General features: G+C 34.5%; 1 protein-coding gene across 1 annotated transcript in view; it reads left to right on the top strand.

Moving 5' to 3' along the window:
- Positions 1 to 917: 917 nt before the first annotated feature.
- Positions 918 to 21,688, top strand: part of LOC106473477 (segment polarity protein dishevelled homolog DVL-3-like) — a 40,142-nt gene continuing 19,371 nt past the window's right edge. The window contains exons 1-4 of the mRNA XM_022401900.1: positions 918 to 997; positions 3,027 to 3,096; positions 14,009 to 14,130; positions 14,270 to 14,340. Of these exons, the coding sequence (XP_022257608.1) occupies positions 918 to 997; positions 3,027 to 3,096; positions 14,009 to 14,130; positions 14,270 to 14,340 (343 nt within the window). The remainder of the gene's footprint in view (positions 998 to 3,026; positions 3,097 to 14,008; positions 14,131 to 14,269; positions 14,341 to 21,688) is intronic.

Raw genomic sequence — 21,688 nt, 5'->3', positions numbered from 1 at the left:
AATGTATTTAGGAGGTTTTAGGGATTACACAAAGGAAATTTGAGATCTTTGAGATGACAAAAGTATTTATAATTTTAACATGAAAATTACATTGCACACGGACTATTCAAAAAAAATACTCATTATATTCATGGACAAAACTTTATTTTATTTTATTAGAAATACTTCACTAAGAAATATGAATTTTTTGTATGTGAAAGACTTATAATATTAACTGAAAGTCTGCCAAATTTCGTGAAAATATACCCAATATATAGAGAGTTATAAGTATTAAACTTGTATCAATTTTAAACGAGTACAAAAGGTCATGTGACTCTGTCAGTTTGACCGACCCCATGTTGGTCTACCTATTGCACTGTTACCAGAGCATTGTTTCTCAGGGCTCCTGAACAAGCATTAACCCCCCCTCCCCCCATGTTCTACTAGTGGAGCTAGGGAGTCCTTACCACACCCAGTTTCCAGTCACTGGGGTGGTTGGAAGAAGTTATTCCTCCAGAGGGGTCAAGGGAATTTCCTCAACTCTTGGAGAGGAGGGCAATGTTGGGAGCTTTCCTACCTGAGACCCTGGATGTTTTTTTTCCCCAGGTTACTTCTGGTTCTTTGTCTAAACTATATATAAACCTGTTTACAATCCACTGTACTTGATGATGCTTTTACTTTGCACTTTATTTTTCATTTTCTGTACTATAACACAAACTGTAGATATTATCATCAACATACAGTGCATTGAAATGTTTAAAATTAAGAAGTTGAGAAAATGTGCTTACCTTTTAATTTTTTGTGAAATATCTTAAAGATCTTCTTTTGGTTATATTCATAATTTCAGATTTTTTCCTTTCACATATACTTAATTTTTAATGTTTTATTTTCCTTTCCTATCCTTTACCTTTTATTATTCATCTCAACACAAGTCAACAATGCCCTTGAGGCATATTACAGCACCTTCAGGAGAGATGTGCAAGCCTTTGGCAAAATTATCTTACACTTATTCAAGATCGTAAGCCTTGAGAACTGGGGCAGTATTTGAGATAAATTTAAAAAACGTTTAAACCTTTCAATTGTGTATTTTAAAACATAAATAATACATAACTAAGATAAAAAAGTAAAACCTAAATGCAATATAACTGTCTCTCTAACTATAATATATTTAGCTAAGAAACAACTAAGTGCTATCATGGACAAAGCAGCCAACAATACTACCTGCAGTTACAACTACCCGATGTCAATAACTAAGTGTCAGTTTTAAAATAGTTATTTTTGGATTTGAGTGTAAAATGAGCTCTTTCTATTGACTATGTACATATGTATTAATTAACTACATATAACTTGTAAAGCTCAAGGAATAGTATAGAAGGTGGGAGTGGCACCTATCAGAGGAGGGAAAATTTATCTTGTTTCAACAGAACTCGGTCAAGGAACTTTAGAATATATGTGTTAATAGGGCAAACAAGTATATCTATTATCTAAACATACATTTACTAGACTGGGTTATCTTGTTCAAGGTAGAAAGTGCCAAAATTGAGATTTTTTATAGCTTGTGGTTCACATGACAACAAAACTGAAGTTTATAAATTTTGAAAGGTTTCTTTTGAAACAAATGAAGTAAACTTAGATAACATAAAACTTTGAATTATAACATACATTATAATGTTAATTTCATTGATATACATTGATAGTAAAGTTGTTTAATTAAAATTTTAATATAACTTGGTGCCTTGAATAGAAAGGGAATTAAAGGAGTACCAGTTGTGAAAGGGTTAAAATGGAGGAAGCTTCCAACTTTGATGTTATAAACTTTCTGTTTCCAAATATGTTATTTTACAATATTTACTACTCATATCTTATTAGATACAAGAGAATTTCTTCTACATAACAAGATTTTCAAATTCATTCAAATTTGTGGGAAATTCAAAAGTAGACATGCTACTAATTATGGGTGTAAAATTTTATGGAATATTATAACTTTTCAAAACTTGTATATCTACATTTTCTTAGAAGTAGCTTAAGGTAATATTGAACCATTTTAGTGTTTTGAGTATGAACTACCACTCTTAGTTTAAGCTCTTACTTTCAGTAGTTAATACTAGCTGTATAACATTTCTTTGTATGGTATAACAATAAGTCATTAGTTAAGTTACTTTAATTTTTGCTAAATACTTTAGTATTTATCATTATTTATCTTCCTTTTCCAAGTCTTATTATTGAAATCTTACCACATTTATTTTTCAGTAGTTTTGAGGATTGAACTGTGGAAAACAGAAAGTAATAAATGTTACATGTGTTTTGTGAGGAGCAGAAGTTGGTTGGGTTAGACATATCTCATAGTATCTTTAATATATAGTTTTTATGCATTCATTTGGTTATATTAATTAAATACCATGATTCAGGTATTATTTTAACTTTTTAGTTATTATTTTGTTTCTTCATAAACAGTAGTTTTTGGCTGTACTATTGGTACTATCCTACTAAACTGATGCTATGTTGTTTAGTGAACATTCAACCTACAATAACACTTGAAGCTATGAACTAGTGCTTGCGTGTTCTGTAAGTGAGGTATAATCTTTCTGTAATGTTACTTTCACTGATAGTTTTGGCTAGAATGTTTAATTTATCTAGTTGTATTATTTGTGATTATTTTTATATGATAATTTTAAGAAATTCTATGTGAAAAGACTATTGAGATTGTTATGCCTTGTTAGCTTAGTACATGAACTTGGGACTACCCTGAATATTCTAAGTTGACTGAACTTTATGAGTTATTATTGTGGGTTATGGCCAAAAATATTATTAACATTAAGGGTACCCAACTGGTGAAAATGTATATTGTAATCTTATATTAGCTACACTCATTATAAATTGATTTTTGCTTTTGATCTAAGTAGGTTGTTTGCTCTGATTGGAAGTTAATATTATCAGTTTAATGTTAATTTTGTAATATCACTGTATTGTACTAATTTCATTAGAAAACTGATACTTTTATACATAATATTGTATTTATGACTATTTGATGCTTGTAATTTCTTCAGAATGGTTAAGGAGGAGATTGTTGAAGATGATGCTAAACTCCCCTGTTTTAATGGAAGAGTGGTATCTTGGGTAAGTTTAATTTACTTATAATTAAATCAGTGTTTTTTTCCCTAAAAACAAGGTGGTATAACTGTATAAAAAAACAAGAGAAAATCCTCAATACCTGTGGCACTTGAAATTCTCTTAGGCAGGACTAGAGTAAATTAATCTATGAGACCTTGGGCATGTTCAAATACATCAATCGAAAGGGTTTGACCTCCTGAATCAAAAACTGCAATTAGATCTGAAATCAGTCAAAAGATGATGGAGCTATAAGCTAAAAGTTTGTACTTGATAAACTCAAACCATTCTATGAGCTGCTATGCTGCAGCTAATAAGTTGTAAATTATGCTACAAAGTACACTACACATCTGACTACAGCTCATAGTGACTACAGTAAAAGATAAGAGTTGAGTAAAGAGTATTTGACAATTAAAATATTAATTATTTTTTACCAACTGCATACATTTAATCTGAAGAAGTTACTATGCGGGCTAAGTAGTACCAAAGAATGGACCATTCAACTAGGATAACATCTAAGTGTTGGCAAGTGCAAAACTGTCATTCTTCTAGAACTGGGTTATGCATTCAAAATATTTCTACTTGTCTCTCTTTTTAGGTCAAGCTATAAAAGGGATTATCATAAAATCTGAATCTCTGATATTGTTATCATTTTGTAGTTAGTACTCAGTACAATTAAAATATGATTCTTGAAACACACACAAAAAAAATTAAACAAAACCATTTAACTGAAACTAATGAGACTTCTGAGCTTGGTTTGAAGAACACAGTGCATTAAAGTTTGGCTCAACAGAAGAGAGATATAGTCTTAAATCTGGCTCTGCATCAAGCTGTTTCCTCCCATAAATATTTAACAAGTTAGAAGGAAATAAAAATATTTGTAAGAACTGTAGAACCAGGAAAGTGAAAAATATGCCATTACGAAATGTTTCTTGCAAACTTCTCAGAATTATTTCTCAAACCTCTAGGAGATCATGGACCACTGGTTGGGAAAAGCTGCACTAGTCCAATGGGACTAGTGGCTTAATATTGATTATCTGTTTTTGACTGATTGATATACACGTGCATTTGATTTGTTTTTTCTTAGAAGAATAGTAATATTAATTTCTCAAACTTTCTGAAGGCAGAAAAGGAAGTAATTTAACTGCCAATCAGGAAGTTTTTTTCTCTGCAGATCGAGATTGGCACACTGCTCAGTTTATATTGTTTTGAAGACTGCTATGCAATATCTCACCAATTCGAAGCATCTTTGAATATATACATGTATGCTATGCTTAAAATATTTACTAAATAGATTAAATATGGTTTATTAATTTCAATATTTAGGTTTTGAGCATTTTCAAGGGTTTTATAGTAATATTTGTAGCTCAGAAGTCTTGAAAATGTGGAGTACTTTGTGCTCGTATTCTTTTATTAGCAATAATAAGTCTGTGTGACTAGCCTCTCTAACCTTGAATTTGTTTTATGATAACCTTTCATGTCAGTTGTCAGTCTATTGTTTGAACAACAGGTTGTATTACGATATCCATACTTTCAATTTTATCACTTAATGCATTTGGAGGGGTTGTCTTAGATATTTAACAACTTAACAGCTTAACACCTTTATAATGTGTTGTTTTATGATATCCCTACTTACAATTTCAACATTTAATGCATGTGAAGGGGGTTGTCTTAAGTTATTTAACAGTTGGCAGCCTACTGTGTGTAGAATGCATTGTTTTATGATAACCCTACCTTTAAATTTCACAACCTATAGAAGGGTTGTTTTATCATAACCTTATTTGGCAATGTTACAACCTAGTACCTATTAAAGGGGCTGTTTTATCACATCATTACTTGCCAATTGTTGTAGTTTATGGAAAACTGTAATTGCTACTTTGACAAATTGTTATCTCTGTAGATGGTATTATTTTATGATAAACTACCCATTAACATGGATTCCTGTTTGTGGTGACATGACTTCCCAGGGAATTTTCTTTTTACTTTGTAGCTTACCCAATCTTTGATTGAAACATTCATCCTCTTATTTGCCATACATGGTGACTTGTGAAAAGGATCCTAGCACTTGAGTTTTGCTTGAAATGATACATTACACTGTTGTTTTTTACGCTGTTTTCACTGTCAGTGAATTGGACACTTTAAAATACCATACTATGGTTTCTCTGTGTATGCTAAATGCAATGGTTAATACTCTTAATATTTCTGATTTTTTGCCAAATGATTTGTGGAGAAAGAGGTAAAGAGACCCAAAACTCTTCATAATGTAATTTACCCTGAGGTAAGAAAAATGGTCACATCTCTTCTACAGTGTACCACTATTACCATAAGGACAAAGACTGATATCTCTATTCTATATCAACATGGTTTTGAGTCTGTTTTACTTCACTGTATAGTAACCTTAATTAATTTGGTATGTGAATAGTGTTATGACATTTTGTCAAAGTTATTATTCAACATTATACAGTGGACCACTATTACCATAAGGACAAAGACTGATATCTCTATTCTATATCAACATGGTTTTGAGTCTGTTTCACTTCACTATATTAATACCTTAATTAATTTGGTATGTGAATAGTGTTATGACATTTTGTGTGTGTGTGTGTGTGTGTCAAAGATTTCTTTTTCACCAGAGGTGAAATTCAAAAGAGAATTTGTGACATAGAGGCCTAATACATTCTTTGATTGTCCCTATTCTCTGCTGCAGTTTCACCTATTCAAGGCTCATTAGTACAGCTAGGGTCAGCAATTTTACATGTATCTACATATAGGAGACTTTTTCTATGCTTTCATCATCCAGCAATTTCATTAATTCATGTGTGATTTACATGTTTGTTTAAGATCATAGTAAGTTCTGGTGGCTCAGCAGTAAGTGTCTGGGTTTATTGTGATCAGAATTGGATATGATAGCACAGATAGCCTATTATGTAGATTTGTGCTTAATAACAAACAAACCAGGGAAATGTACAAGATTATACCAAGATCCTGTGATATCCTAAAAACTTTTTAAAGGATTGTGATAAGCATCTTATAAGAATACTTTAGGACTTGATAAAATTTTGCAGGATTCTTGGAAAGTTATTTTTAAGATTTTTGCATTTCTGAACAGTTGTTCTCATAGTTGGTAGCTTTTTTAAATTTATTGACTTTTAGTAGTTAATAGTTGGGTAAAATCTGTTCAGATTGTCATTCTCTTGACACTTGAGCTCACTAAATCAGCCTGGGATTCAACCACATTTGTGTTATTTTTATTACATCCTGGTTTAATGAGCTTAAAGCTTCAAGGGAGTACTATGCAGAACCACCTCTGAAATACTGTACCAGTAGCTCAAACATGTGCAAGAAAGTATATAACATTTTTAATAGATCTGATGATAGTGTTTGAAAAATAACTATCAAAGAGGCTATCATCCTTAACAATAACTTATTTCTTATCTACACAGGTAAATGTAACTTTGTTGAAGCTACTTTTTTATAAAATATATTTTCATACAATACTGTAAAAATATTTTCACATAGATGAACACACATAAATTCAGCTAACACATATAGTGACTGTTCTTGTCTGCATACTGATTTTACCATCTCATATAAAATTCTTTGCTTCTTTTCTGAGTGTATACAATTATTAAAGTGTCAGATTCTCAGTTGTATTGTACAATTATTGAAATTCTGATCTTCGTACAGTGAATATAGATGTGTATTAACCATAATATAATGAAGGGCCAAAAAGTAAGTGCTTTTTATTTAAGGAAAAAGAAATCTACATATTATTAAGCAATATCTTTCTCTCTCTCTTTTCGTTTTTAATACCTAGGTATTTGTGTTTGCAACTTCGGTTTGTTTCTGTCATACTGTAGCTATTGATCCATATTTGGCCATGATTATGTTCTGTAAAGAAAAAAATTCATTAGTACATAATTATAATAATGCATATATAAATATAGAAAATACATTATATTAATACTTACTAAAAGGGTGCTACATTTTCCCTCTAAAGAAAGACATAAATTTTTGAAGGAAGTTTCAGAATATTCATAATCAATCAAACAAGATACAGTTGTAGGTGTTTCTCATTAGATAACTGTTGATGTGAAGATTCAGAAAACTAAATTTCCACCATGTGAATGCTACAAGATTGATTAAAAAAGTTTTATAGTAATTAATGCCCAATTAAATAAAACTGCTGACATCTGATGATATCATTCAGCAGTGTAAGGATGTCTGGCTGGTTTGTTTTATTAGTTTTTGAAAAAATAGAGAAGAAGGTTTGGACATCTAGATCCACACCTATTTATAGAGCATTAAATAATACAGTTATTACTTTTCGATGAAATGGGTGGAGTACACAAATTATTAATTCCTGCAAAAAATGGTAGGTACATGTAATGATTCCATATTATAACATGAAACCACAAATTTGACCAACCACTTGACTCTTTGTACTCGTATAAAGTCTATAAATTTGTTACTACTAACTTTTAATATAGTGTGTATATCTTCATGAAATTTGGCAGTCTTTCAGTAAACATTATAACTCTTTCACATACAAAAAATCATATTTTTTATTAAAGTATTTTTAATAAACTAAAAATAGGTTTGTCCTTGAATATATCGAGTATTTGTTTTGAATAGTCTGTGTGCAAAGTGATTTTAATGTAAGATTAAAAATACTTTTCTTTATCTCAAATTTTGTGTAATTTCTAAAACCTCCTAATTACATTTCAAATGTTTGTTTTCTGTAAAACTTTATATTTTATCTGTAATTTTCTCTAACCTAACTCTATACAAAGGTGATCAATTTATCCAACCTCATAACCACCCAAAATAAATCGAAATTACCCTCTTTTTCTTTCTAGAATGATTTCAAATATACCATGAAACTACATTCATTTATCCTAGGTAGTTTTAAACTTGTAACAGTATACATCTATTTATAATTAAATGTTATTGTTTTATTGCCCTTTGAACTGTGTCTAACTACTATTCGTGCCATTATAAGTTGTATTACACTATTGAATTAACATTACCCACTGGCTACTTAGAGCGAGCTGCATGCATTACGTGCCTCATGAAATAATTTTATTATATTATTGTTATTGTTTATTTTATCTAATCTAACCTTAAATAATGTAAAGAGATCCCTTTTTTCACATTTTAGTTACTTTTATAATAATAAATAAAGAATAAACATGAAAAACAAGAAATAAAGTAGTTACCCATGTATTCTTTTTTCTGTCAACTATCAATGACATTTAACCATACTTTTTTATACTAATGGTAGTAGTGTATTAAATAATCAAAGAACAAAGACTAATAATATGCAAAAAGCAGACAATTTCCTCTAACAATGATAATTTTTCTGGCTTTCTAACTATGCAACAAGAGCTGATACAAGTTCATTCAAACTAGCCATATATATATATATATTACTATTTACTTACAAATTCTTAAATTTCTGTTATTTTTCTTAAAACATAGAACAGTAAATAGAATCATGGAAAACAATGATCTCTTCTACTTATGAAGTTTCTACTCTCTTGCCATAATTTAGTAAGCCTTGTCAAATTTTGCACATGGAAGCTGTAAAACAAAATATTTTTTTAAAGTTTTATATATGCATTTTGAAATAACAAAAAATCATAAATTACTGTATCAATACTACAGAATTCCACTTTAATTTATCAGGCTAAGCTGTATTTGAGTCTAAAAAAATAAATTTGAACTCCATTATTTATTACCTCACCACTGTGATTCTACCATGAAAAGGAAGGATTTCCTGTGTAAGGCTGAGAAAACCATGTGGGGGACATTTTAAGCTTTCGATTAGTTTCAAGATGCATCATAAAGTGAAGTAGGTGTATGTAAGCAAGTATTTTTAAAAAATGGAAGATGTGGGCAGGGCCAACTTAATATAATAATATCTCAAAAATTGAGAAGATAGGAGGTTCTTATTTTATATTCCAGCTTGTCAATAATAGTTGAATTCTAGCAGGTGCATTAAATAATATTTTTGGTAATGGTTGCTTTCACTGAATTTTCTTTGTGGACATGCACTTGCCAATATCCACTTTTAAGATCCAATGTTGAAAATTATTTTGATTTAGATAAAGCATCCAAAATAGTCAACCATTGTCAGTGAAGATGCATCCTTATTTGTGACTTCATCCACTTTCCAGTAGTCTATACAGAACCTTATGCATCCATCTTTCTTCACAAATAAAACTGGTAATATCCATCAAACAGTACTCAGTTATATTATTACTTGTCCCTTAATGGTTTCTCTCTCTTTGAGAACTTCAATCTGTTTTGCAAATTTGAGTCATTTGGATAAATGACTTTTTGGAGTTGCATTTCCAGTATCAATCTAATGAGATATTTTATTTGGTTGGCCTGAGTCACGAGCTCTCCTCGAGAAGGTATATTAATATTCTGCAAGTCATGCAATCTTTGGCATTGATTAATTGAAAGGCCTTCACAGCTTCAATTGTACAGCTCTTGTAAGGGAGATGGTAAGCTGACTTTATGTGAGAATTTAACATCAGACTTCATGCACCTTCTAATGTTGTTTGATGTGGAAGTACTGCTTGTACAGTTTCACATCTTGCAATGCCCCATCCAGATTTGACTCAGATTTCATGGTTTGTTATATTCTTGGCCCTGAAGATGAAGTGTTTATTTTTCAGATCCATGAGAGATTCGTCCAACTATTAATTCTTCAGACCATGTTGAACTTTTTGGTTCTACTATACCCCAGTCACTAGATGTAAATATTTTCCTGATACTCCTGGTTTAAGTATTTTACTTCTTGGTGTACTGTGACTGTCCTCCTTGTCACAGGAAGTTTGACCCTTTTTTTTGTAGTAATTGTCATGTGGTGTACATATTTCCTGATCATAGACTGTGAAGCTATTTGAAGCTAGTTTAACCCCTCATTCTTGTTTCATATGTAAATTTGTTCACATGGTTTCTGAGAAAAAGTATGTATAGGAATCATAACATTTGCAAAATATTGCACTTGTGATGATGATGCAATAAGACTGAAGCATGTGAAGTGTATGAGACTGGAAGATATCATTTACATACACATCTCACCAATTTCAGACCCTTAAGAATTGGCTTTATCAACCTTTTGAAGGAAGCTGGAATGCTGCAAAGTCTGAAGGGCACAACTTTGAACATTCCATCTTGAATGCCGATAGCAATTTTGGCCATGCTATCATCATCCTGCTCAAATTACCAATTCTGAAGGCCAGTTCTAAAATTTTGAATCACAGGGAACCTTCCGGTGCATTCAGACATTCATCTATCCACAGCAACAGGAATGCATCAATGAGCATTGAATGGAAATCAACACAAACTGTGGATGCCATCCTTCATCCTAACAATTACCACTGGGGAAATAACATGTATTCTAGGAGGGCTGGAGGAACCTGTGCTTTTACGTCAGAGTCATATCATCAATGCCTATTTCCCTTTTGCCTCAGGGAAGCCATGGTTGTTTTACTCATTCAGTCCAACAAATATATATCAGCCTACTTATCCAGTAGATCACAGAGACTGGCATTGTAATCCTCAACTAGCAATTTTAGGTGAGCTAGGAGAAGAGTATGAGTTTTCAGAATGGTATGATGGAAACAACCTTAGCATTGCAGCTAGTATGGTCTACCTTCAAGCTGCTTGGTATACCAATGACCATTACAGCAGGAAACATAGTGGTGATTGATTACAGTTGTAAAGTAACATTGGAACACTGCCCCTGCCAGCTGTATTACAACCTCTGCTAACACTGCCTGCTTGCTAGACAGGAAACTGTAGGCTATGTACTTTGATTCAACAACCACATTACATGAAGCCAAAGTACAAGATCATGTTCACTGTAAACTACATCTTACAACTTGAATGTCTGAGAGTACTACAGTTCTCTCCTCTAGATATACTCAAATAGCCCACTGCTCCTTATTAGGTTTGGATTGACTTTGGAAGGACTTCCCACCAAAACTCATCTATTGCATAAGCAACATGGCTGAGAGCTTTCATAGTACATTTATCCCTAGTATTCCAATCCCAGACCCTAGATCTGCAATCACTATCTTCATTTTATGTATCATGGAGCCCATACATATTCGGAGATGTGCCTCTCCTACTTTCTGTCACAATTTACCAGGATGATTTGCATGTCCACTTGCAAGAGTGGTGGCTTCAGTCAGAGTGCGTGATACAAAGCAGTGTCTACCAAGGTTTGTGAAATTCCTCTGTTCACCAGGAATTCTATAGCTCAATCATGCATATCTTGTCCAAGTTGGGTTTGATCACTGATTAAGGGAGACTACCACTTCCTTCTGCAAAAAACTGACAGTTGTGCCCTTCTGAGTCAGTAGCCAAACACATCTTGGACTCCATTACTATCACAAAGCTTCTGTCACAGCAACAACTGCCACAGTCATTACTGACCATACTGCACTTCTCATGCAGTTTGGTTGAGATGGAAGTGTCTGTCTGTCTTGCAACTAGGCAAAATGTGCCTCTTAGTGAATGAGTGGGTCACCCCCTCCAAAGCAACTTTTGAGGGAGGTACAGTACTGGCTGCCTCAGGTGTGATGAATACTAACCAGTTTGTATTCCAGTGGCTTATTTTACTTCTTATGGCTCCATTCTCTGCAGAGTCCAACTTTGGTATTGAGCACCACCTCAGATTGGGTGACTCATACTTTGAAGAGACATGGCTGCTGCTTCCATCAACTCTCTCTTCTGGCAGTTATCTGTCTGAGGTGACCACTTGGAACATCATTATTCCTGACTGCCTTCTTTATGGTATAGGTATCTCACACTCCCAAGAGATGTATCATTGCTTCACTAGAAGTCAGTCCTTTGATGAAATTATGAACAAGGATGTTTTTGTGACCTCTAGGTGCCATTGCAGGTTATGCTTTCTTATGCAGGCACTTTAGATCATTGATGAAGACATCCAAGTACTCTATGGGATATCTTTTTGGATTGGTTCCCAACTGGCCCTCCATTTCCTGTAGTCTGTGGTGAGGGTTTTCCAGTTCATCTTCTGAAGCTCTGTAACTCATTGGTAGCTCTTGTCAACGAACAGCTGCCCACCTATGAGTTGGGATTCAGCAGTCAGTTACTTCTCTTATCAAGGAGGATCCTTGCCTTGTAACCTGTCATGCAAACATTCATTGAGCTCAACTCTCGGTGGGGAGGTTATATCTCTTTATAGAAAAGCTCCCATAATCATTACCAATTGTTGATCTTTTGTACTAGAGCTTGTGATCTCACTGACCGAATAAGCAACTCCTGTTTGCAGCTTGCATCCAACAAAAGTGCCCTCTGATTCACTGGTTCAATTGTCAGCCCCTCATCTCATTATGAATCTTTAGCCACCAGGTACCAATTTGGTCAATGGGCTGTCTTGCTTGTTGATGAAAAAACTTTTGGTGGTGGAGCTCAAGCTTGTCCACCACCGATATATTGTACCTCACTTCTAGTGGAGACATTGACCAGATGTTGTATTCTAATTCAATGGCTGGTGATGGCCAAGGGTTTCTAAAGAAATTACCCTTACTGGATCTTAGAATGCCTGGCTTGCCCACTGCTTTCTTTGAAACTTTTCATCCCATGGGCTCCACAACTGAGTTGCTCCAGATGGCTCTAATTCCTCAGTCTCCTGTGCTCTTGGGACCTTTTAACAGCTGATTTTCTGTCAGATGATACACCTCACTTGATGCAAAAAATTAGCATTTCTGCAATTTGCCTGGTGTACTCTTCAGATTCTCGAACCTCAGGCATTAGTGCTTATTTCCCAATGAGTTGCAACAGATGTCACAAAGAATGAAACAAGACCCACATCAACACACAAGACAGTATTTATTGATCTTCACAAATTACAGAAAAATAAATAAAACATTGCTAGAAGTATGAAACAACAATAAAAGTGTGATATTTTATGTATGACTGACATGAGTTGAAGAATTTAATAAAAGTGAAGCTCTGGTCAGTGCATGTAAGCCCCCCTTGCAAGTTAAACTAAAAGAAGAGGAAAAAGTTGCACAGAACACTATATGAAAATAATTAAGTGAAAACTACTTTATACTATATAGGTATTCAATGCAAAATTCAAGATCACACTCACTCTCCACCAAATCTACAAAATCACTTCAAACCTTGAACAGTGGGGCCAATGCTATGCTCTAAGTTAGCTTGCATTTAACAAAAACAGACCCCAGCCTGAGTGAGAAAACAAAAGAGGTGCAACAAAACTCAACTTGAAATAAAAGTACAAAGAAATATGGCAGAAACTGAAGGTTTGTGGTGAATGCTTACTGAATCACAACTATGTAAATAACAGAAAGTCAATCTGTTTAAAAGTGTAAAATGTTTATTGAGTATGCAGGAAAGTTGTATAAATTCTCTAAAAACTGTAAAATTTTTTAAAATATGTGTTAAATCTGCTTTCCCAAGCCCAAACAGTCTTAAATATGTTAGTAAACCCTTAAATTTCTAACACAAGAAAACAGTGATTGGTTTTTATTGTATCAATTGGTCAGTGGGCAGTGAATATCAAGGCTAATTCCATTTCCAACTGTTACTGATTCGCCAACAAGAATAACTTGGCTCACCCATTAAATTTTAGTTTATTCCTATAAGAGAATCAGATAAGCAGGCTTCACAAGGAACTCGGGTAGCCACATGAAGGAAGTTGAAGCTACTAATTCACTTTAGCACCTCTCTGTATCAAACTATAAAACTGTGGGAAATAACTGTTTAAAATTTAACTTCTTAACAAAAAAAGGTGGAAAACATACATTGTCTTCTATCCTATGTAGGGAAACACTGACATAAACGATGAGAATAGTATTGTGTATCAAATGACTTTATGCGCTTTGATATTCAACATGATTTTCTTTTTCAGCTTGTTACAGCAGAAGGCAGTAATGCTTCTGATGGAACTTCTCAGTGTACTGATAGATGTGATGTCAGAAGTCCAATGGACAGGACTGGGGGACCTCATGATCTGAGACCACCATCTTACCAGTAAGTGTCAATTGTATATTTTGCATTTGAAATACTAGTCAAATTTGCATTGTGGCAGTAAAGTAAATGTTGTGTATAAGCTAACTGTTACAGACTATTGATTGGTTTACTGACATGATATTTGTTTGTATTTACACAGTAGCCATTTGGTGGATAACCTTTGTGACTCAACATGTACAGAGACAGAATCAGTCATTAGTTCAAGAAGAGGTGGGTTTTTGGTTTTTATTACTTATATAAATAAAATGAATCTGTGGATACCTGAAGAGTATGCTATGGCATATTGCAAGTTGTTTCCAGAAAATGTCAACCAGTCTGACAATTGCAGACTTTGACCTATCTGGCTTAAAGTGTTTGTGTCATTGAAACAAATGGTTGGAAGTTACTTCTTACTTGTTATGTATTTTGGGATCTTTCAGCTACATTTCTTTCTTTACAAAATAAAATATAAATATTCACATTATTCATTATATTGTTTTCAGTTTCTGCTGAAATGCAAAAATACAATTTAAATTGGCTGCTTATTTTTTATTAAACATAAAAAAATTAGTTAAATGTTTATGTGGATTACACAAACTTAACCCATCTTGTACATGGGAGTGTTAAGTGTGTAATGGCAAATTGAAACCAATACTGCAACATAAGGTTATAGTGTTATAGTTTGACCCTGTTACAGCATTTGAGTTGCATACCAATTTTGAAATTTGAGTTTTAATGATAAATAGAAAGGATAATTTTCTAAATTATATGTCATTGAATGCTGTAACTGTTATATTATCATTAATTTCCAATCAAAGCAAGCTCTATACATGATCACAATTAACAATCAACTCAATAATTAATATAGCCAATTTAATATACTGCTCCATCTAGGAGTATGTGATGTTATGAAATATAAACTTGTAATGATTAGGATGCACTGATTCAACACATCTTCATTTTTTGAAAGTCTGATAATAGATGCTTTGCAAAGTCATTTAACAAAATTTTAAATTTTGTTGAATACTTAGCATAGTTTCACTAGAGAAAAATTTTGCCTTACTAATCTTTTAACATTTTTTAACTCTTTCAGCACAGGCTCACTCCCTGGAACTGACCTCATGACCATTTTGTGCTTGTTTTCATGCTATAACTTTTAAGTTCACAAAATTTGGCAAATTATCAGTAGACATAACAATGCTGTCATAAGCAAAATATCAAATTTTTTTATTAAGTCTTAAAGTTTTTCTCGTGCCTTTTTTTTCTTCTCATGTTGCCTATCCAACATGTAAAGTAATTTTCATTTTAAGATTAAAAATACTTTTATGCATCAGAAAATTTTCAAATTTCACATGCAAAATCCTTATAATGTCCAGGTAGTTATCAAATGTTTCTTAAGAAAAAATTTTATACTTTATCTGTTATTTTCACTAATGAATCACTGCACAGGTTCAGTAGATTTGACTGATCTTGTAACCACCATAAAATATTAGGAAATAAATATAAATGATGCCTTTTTTGTTCTAGAATGACTATAAATTATAACACAAAAACACAAATGTTTAGACTAAATAGATTAAATCTCATAACATTATACATTTATATATATTTATAATTTTTATTATATAGATCTCTCAGCCATACTTGGCTAACAATACAGAAGTTACAATGATGAGGTACACATGCACTCATGTTACCATATCCGATAATATAAAACTGACCTTTAGTCTTTACAAAGTTAGCTGTCTTGGCTGTGTTTTAGTGGACTAGTATTTTGTAAAATACAGTCACATTTCAATTATTATACATTATATATGTATATAGATTATTATCATTTACAAACACATTTTGAAACTTATTTTTCATAAAACGTAGAACAGTAAATAAAGAAGTAAAGCAAACAATTATCTGCTCTAATTACGACCTTTGTACTCAGTTGCTGCTTGTTGTAGCTTTCTAAGCTTTAAGAAATTTTGCACGTAGAAGATGCAAAACGATATCATTTTATTTAGGTTTTAGATATACATTTGAATACCAAAAAATCATAAATTACTATATCGATACCATAGAATTCCATTATAATTCATCAATTTTAGTAACTAAGCTGTATTTGGGTCCAAAAATATATGAAATTTTGAACAGGCTAAAGACTGAACTTACCAGTACGAAGTTTTGTCTCGAAAGAAAGAGATGACACCGTTATATTTCAAAATGGCTGAGAAAGCCACTTGGGGACATTCTGAGCTTTTGATTGGTTATTCACATGTCGTATATAGAAGTAAGTGTATATAAGGAACCATTTCCAAAAATGGAAAGAGGTGAGCCAGGCCGCTGAGTTTGATTCAGTACATAAGTGTTATCTCAGCAAATAGAAAAATAGGAGGTTTTATTTTATTTTCTAGCTTGTCAATATCGGCAATTTGAGTTTTTATTTCGTACAAAACTATAGACTTTGTATTCTGACATCACAAACATCTAATTTGAATCAGTGCTGCATTCCACATACCACGTGACACACAAATATATACTTTTAAACTAAGATATTAAGTAATGTATAATATGAAAACATGAATTATAATCTACAGTTTGATACCAAACTTATTGTGCTAGTTCTTCAGAGGTTTTATTCTGTCAGATGTTGGGCCTATGCAAACAGGAGATTGGTGTTCAGTCATCAATCTTTTTCCTTTGTATCAATGCCTCCATTCTCCAAGGTTCACAACTTACTCATTCCTCAATCTTAACATTTTTTACTGGGATTATAGATGTCTCTTATCTGCACATTCCCATAGTGATGGAGTACCACCACTATCGGAGTTTGTATTGCAAAAGGGTCAGGTACTGCAATTCCAGGTTTTTATCTTTGGTGTCTCATCAGCTTCACAAGGGTTCTGCTGTATCATATGAGTTTTTTATCATCACTTCCATTCTATTGCACTGTGCACACACCATTACATGGATGACTGGTTACTGTTGGCACCATCTCGTCAGTTGTCAGACCATCACATCCTTCATTTTCAAGGCTGAGACTTCTATGTCATCGTTTGGGTATTTTTTACTTTTCAACTCATCTCTCAGTCTAGCTGAGTCTGTTGAATAGGTTGCCCGACTCTTACTCACCTCTCCTTCTCCCACTGAATGGATGGTTCCTTCTCTTCTGGGAATGGGGACATCACTTGCATCCCTGATGCTTTTAGGATGAGAGCACAAGAGATCCTTTTAATGGTTTTTATGTGACCAAGAGATGATAAACATTGATTCACTGGATTCCCCAGTTTCCTTAATGTGGATCTTTCTTTGATCTGTAGTGGTTGTTAAGTCAAAACACTACTACAATATGATTTCCTCTACTGTCACAATGTCCAGAGTTCCATTTCTTCCTGAATGCCTTGCTTCAGATATGGGTTTCCTATACCAACAATCAGGAATTCCAGGGTTTATGCACATATGAAGAGGCTTCCCTACACAATGTTTTCGTCCTTCTTCCTCTTCAAAAGGCAATGCTTCATAGTCTCATTTTATTAAGGGGAAAATTGTCAGGCTTCACTGTGACAATTCTATGGTAGTGTCTTGTATTTCTCATCTAGGAGGCACTTGGTCCAGGGCTCCATCTTTTCAAATTTTGGATCTCCATTCTCAGGACCATTCTTATCTTATCACTCTGCTAGCATGCCATGTTTCACAGGTGATGCCAGCAGTAGCATGTAAATTGTCTCAATTGAAACAGATTCTCCTGACAGAATAGATGCTGCATTGCAAGATTCTATTGGATTGGCTCCCATTTTGCAACTCTGATTTGTGGGTTGGTCTCTCATTGGATCACCCAACTACAATGTGGTCTCCAGTTCCCCATCTTCAGGCTTTGGTAGTGGATGCATTCGTTAGGACAAGATTACAACTCTAGGCCATCCGTCCACTTCATATTTTACCCAGGATACTAAATATGATTTGTTCCATTCCATTGTCGGGTCCTGTTGATAGCACCAGATGGCTGCTACACCCTGGTTTCTGTTTTTGCAGTGTCTGGAGTGTCCACCTCTTCCATTTCTTCTTAGGCTATCTCTGTGAGGCAGACATGATCTGACATGGTACACCTTATGGTTTAATTTCTAGGGTTGCCATGTATTTGTCTCAGTTTTTGCTTCATCCTGAAATGAACATTTCTCAACAGAAATGACACACACACATCGGCAATGGTGTATTGAGAGGAGGTTGAACCCATTTCGATCAGAAGTGCCAACCATAACTAGTTTTTTTGACCTGGCTCTTTGGCAGAGATTTTGCATCTTCCACAATCACTGTTTAAGGCAGACTTATCGACTCCCATTCGGTTCTCATAATTACATATTCTTTGAGTTCCCAGTCCTCAAGTTGTTTTAGATCTTTGTTCCCAAATGACCATTCCAGTTGCCTAACAGGTATTTGAAAGTTACATTACATGTTCTTTCTCAACACCTGACTCTTACATGCCATATATCTACCTTTACCTGACGGTTTATTTTTCATGGCTGCTGACTTACAGGCATCATCGGCAGGGATGATTTGCAGTGTTTGTCCACAGACCACATTCTCATTCTCTCTTTGTCCTCAGACTGGTTCTTCTTACCCAAGACATTGTCAGACACAGAATGGGATAAATCATTTTACCAATTCATTTGATCACTATTTCTCACATCTAGGTCCGATCAGGTTTCAATCATGGTCATGTTCAGTGAGGGTTTTGAAGGTTTTGTTGCCTGCACTAATGGCTTTAGGGATGCAAGACAATGACGTTTTATTCTAGGCTCTCTTTGAAGGCCAGGAATCTTCTGCAAGTCACGTCTAATCAGATTTGTCACATTTCTATGTCCTTAGCAGCCAGGTTGAATTGCCCACTGGGGGTCATTGTGTGGATTGGTATGTGAACTTCTCTCAATACTTTTATCTCTCATTACTTGCATGATCTGGCAATCTCTTCATCTACGGATTTTCACCTACCCCCTGTAGCTATCTTTACCAATTTTATTAGATTATACAGAGGTTGAATATTTTCATAGGTACCTTTCAGGGTCCCTTACCTCATTTTCACATGATCCCACTTTGTGGTGAATATCGTCCAGGCAGGTGTGCTTTTACCAAATCAATTCCACACTAGCAACCATTAATTTAATATACTTTATACAGGTTGCAACAGGCTCTGTAGAAATGAGGTGTTCCATAAGACCACCTACAGGCAGACCTGGTGGTATTACTGTAATATGCTGGACTGCCACTCATGTACTATCATGAGTAAAGCATAAGGGGATCCTGCCCATCCCTGCTGGTAATTGGATTGAACAAATCATGGTTGGATTGCTTTTAAAAATTTAGGGATCTTAGTTATTGCACTGTTTTTCAGGACTCCTGAATGCATATTACCTCCCAGATTCTACTAGTGGAACTAGGGAGTCCTTTCCACACCCTGTTTCCAGTGTCTTGAGTGGTGGACAGAGGCTTTTCCTCCAGAGTGTTCGAGTAAATTCCTCCACTCTTGGAGAAGAGGGCAACTTTGGTGGCCCTTCTACCCGGGTCCCTTGATATTTTTCCCAGATGTTGGTTGTAGTGGCACCACCAGCCTACATGGGATCCTACTCATAATACTGGTTCAGGTTTGATACTTGGCTATCCAGTTGGGGTGTACATGGCCCTTCTTTTTGATCAATATTGGTTCAGTACATTGTTCATGGAAGTGGGTCCACTGTCTCCGCATAATTTTGAATGCGGAGTGGTTCCATCCTGGGTCCTTGGTTGAGCACAGTTGTTTCACATCCTCCCCATAATTCAAGGGGCAAGTTGGGGATTGAAGATGAGTGTTTATAATTCCAGACCTGATGAGTTCTGTTCCCTTTGGTTGAGTAAGGCATACACAGTCCTGTCATTCTGAGTGTGGTCTGTTGCCTTTTGGACTTCTTGAAATTGAGGAGAAGGATTGTCTACTTCAATGTTGCTTACTTTCTCGTCATGATTCTGGTGGCCCGCAATTGCATCACTATTGCTACAGGTTGGGATCCGCTCGTAAGTATGTATGTGTGTGTGTGTGTGTGTGTAGTTATATATATATATATATATATAGACACACACACACACACACACACACACACACACAACATTTGTGGTCCAATTGCCCTAGCCATCAACTTGGGATCTAGGGACCATGACCCATTAATTCCAACCTCGAGTAGTGAAACCTTGGCTTTCTGGATTGGGCATGGCCTATAGTGATGATAACTCATATAAAATTCCACCCACAAAACAGGAATTAAGGTCCTGGTGAAGAGCATATCTGTTCTGGATGTAGTGCAGTTAGCCCACTAGGGGGCCAATCTTCTATTAACACACTCATGTGCTATGCAGACATTTTTTTGTATGGATAATGCCCCCACCAGCTTTCCACCTCATCAATGTGGGATTCTAGCTCTAAGTGGGAGAAGAGGTAAGTATGTTTTGGAAGTTAACATTTTCCTGCATTTGAAAGGTATTTCCAATACTACTTACCTCCTTTCACACTCTTCCTCCCCACTAAGAGCAGGTGTTGGAGACTGGGATTGAGTCAGTCTTGAAAATGTAATGACATTATCTGAATGAGATGCTTGTATACAGTACCGGGATAGAGGGCGCATTGATGTAGGTGGAGAGTGTCACAAGATAAATATTGCCAAGTGTAGTTGAGTGGGGTATAAAAGACTGGAGCAAGCGAGAAATAATTCAAACCGATGCTTAGCTGGGCAAAGGAAGAAACCCTGGCAGTTGAGTATTAACTATAAGTGTGAGGGGAGGTAAGTTTTATTGGAAATACATTTTCAATGTAGGAAAATGTTAACTTTCAAGCCTACAATTAGGGACTCTAAAAAAGTAAACAAGGTTGGAAATAGTGTCTACATTATTTTCTCAAGTTACAAATCCCTATGTTGACTCCATATCTATAGTATTTATCAATTTTAATGGAGTCAAAGTGTTTTACTTTTTTATGTCCATTTATGGAGAATGAATTTTAAGCTACATATATACATACATAACTAGTCATTCAGTTGAATGTTACATGTTTTTCAGCAGTTTACTGCTGTATTGGCTCTTTCCACCCAACCACCACACTGAACTTGTTCAAAATAAATAACAAATGTACAATGAAGAATAAACACGTAATGGTAGACAATTACAACAAACAAAATGTTAAGTTGTTCTCAAAGATCTATCTTGAAGGCAAATATTGTATCATCACAGATTTAATGGCTACCTTCTATCAATGTCACAGTGTAATGGAACAAAAAATGACCAGCAACAAAGCAATCTTGTCAGAATGGATTAATGTTACTTTTAAAATAATACAACACAGATTAAGGTAATGCAAACAGATGCAGTAACATGCTTACTTTGTTAAGGCCTACATGACATATATGTATGTTCTTCAACAGCCTGCTGTGCACAAGTGTTTGCCAAATAAGGCGACACAAATAATGGATGCAAAATAGACAACAGCGACACTCTTAGCATAAATGCGGTGACGAGGAACCCACTTTGAGACTAATAATGCTTGGAGACGGCTTGAATGGGTAATGAAGAA

Source organism: Limulus polyphemus, unplaced genomic scaffold (assembly GCF_000517525.1).
Source record: "Limulus polyphemus unplaced genomic scaffold, Limulus_polyphemus-2.1.2 Scaffold6206, whole genome shotgun sequence".
Taxonomy (NCBI): domain Eukaryota; kingdom Metazoa; phylum Arthropoda; class Merostomata; order Xiphosura; family Limulidae; genus Limulus; species Limulus polyphemus.
Note: the sequence above shows the minus strand (reverse complement) of the source record. Positions and strands in the feature narration are given on the sequence as shown.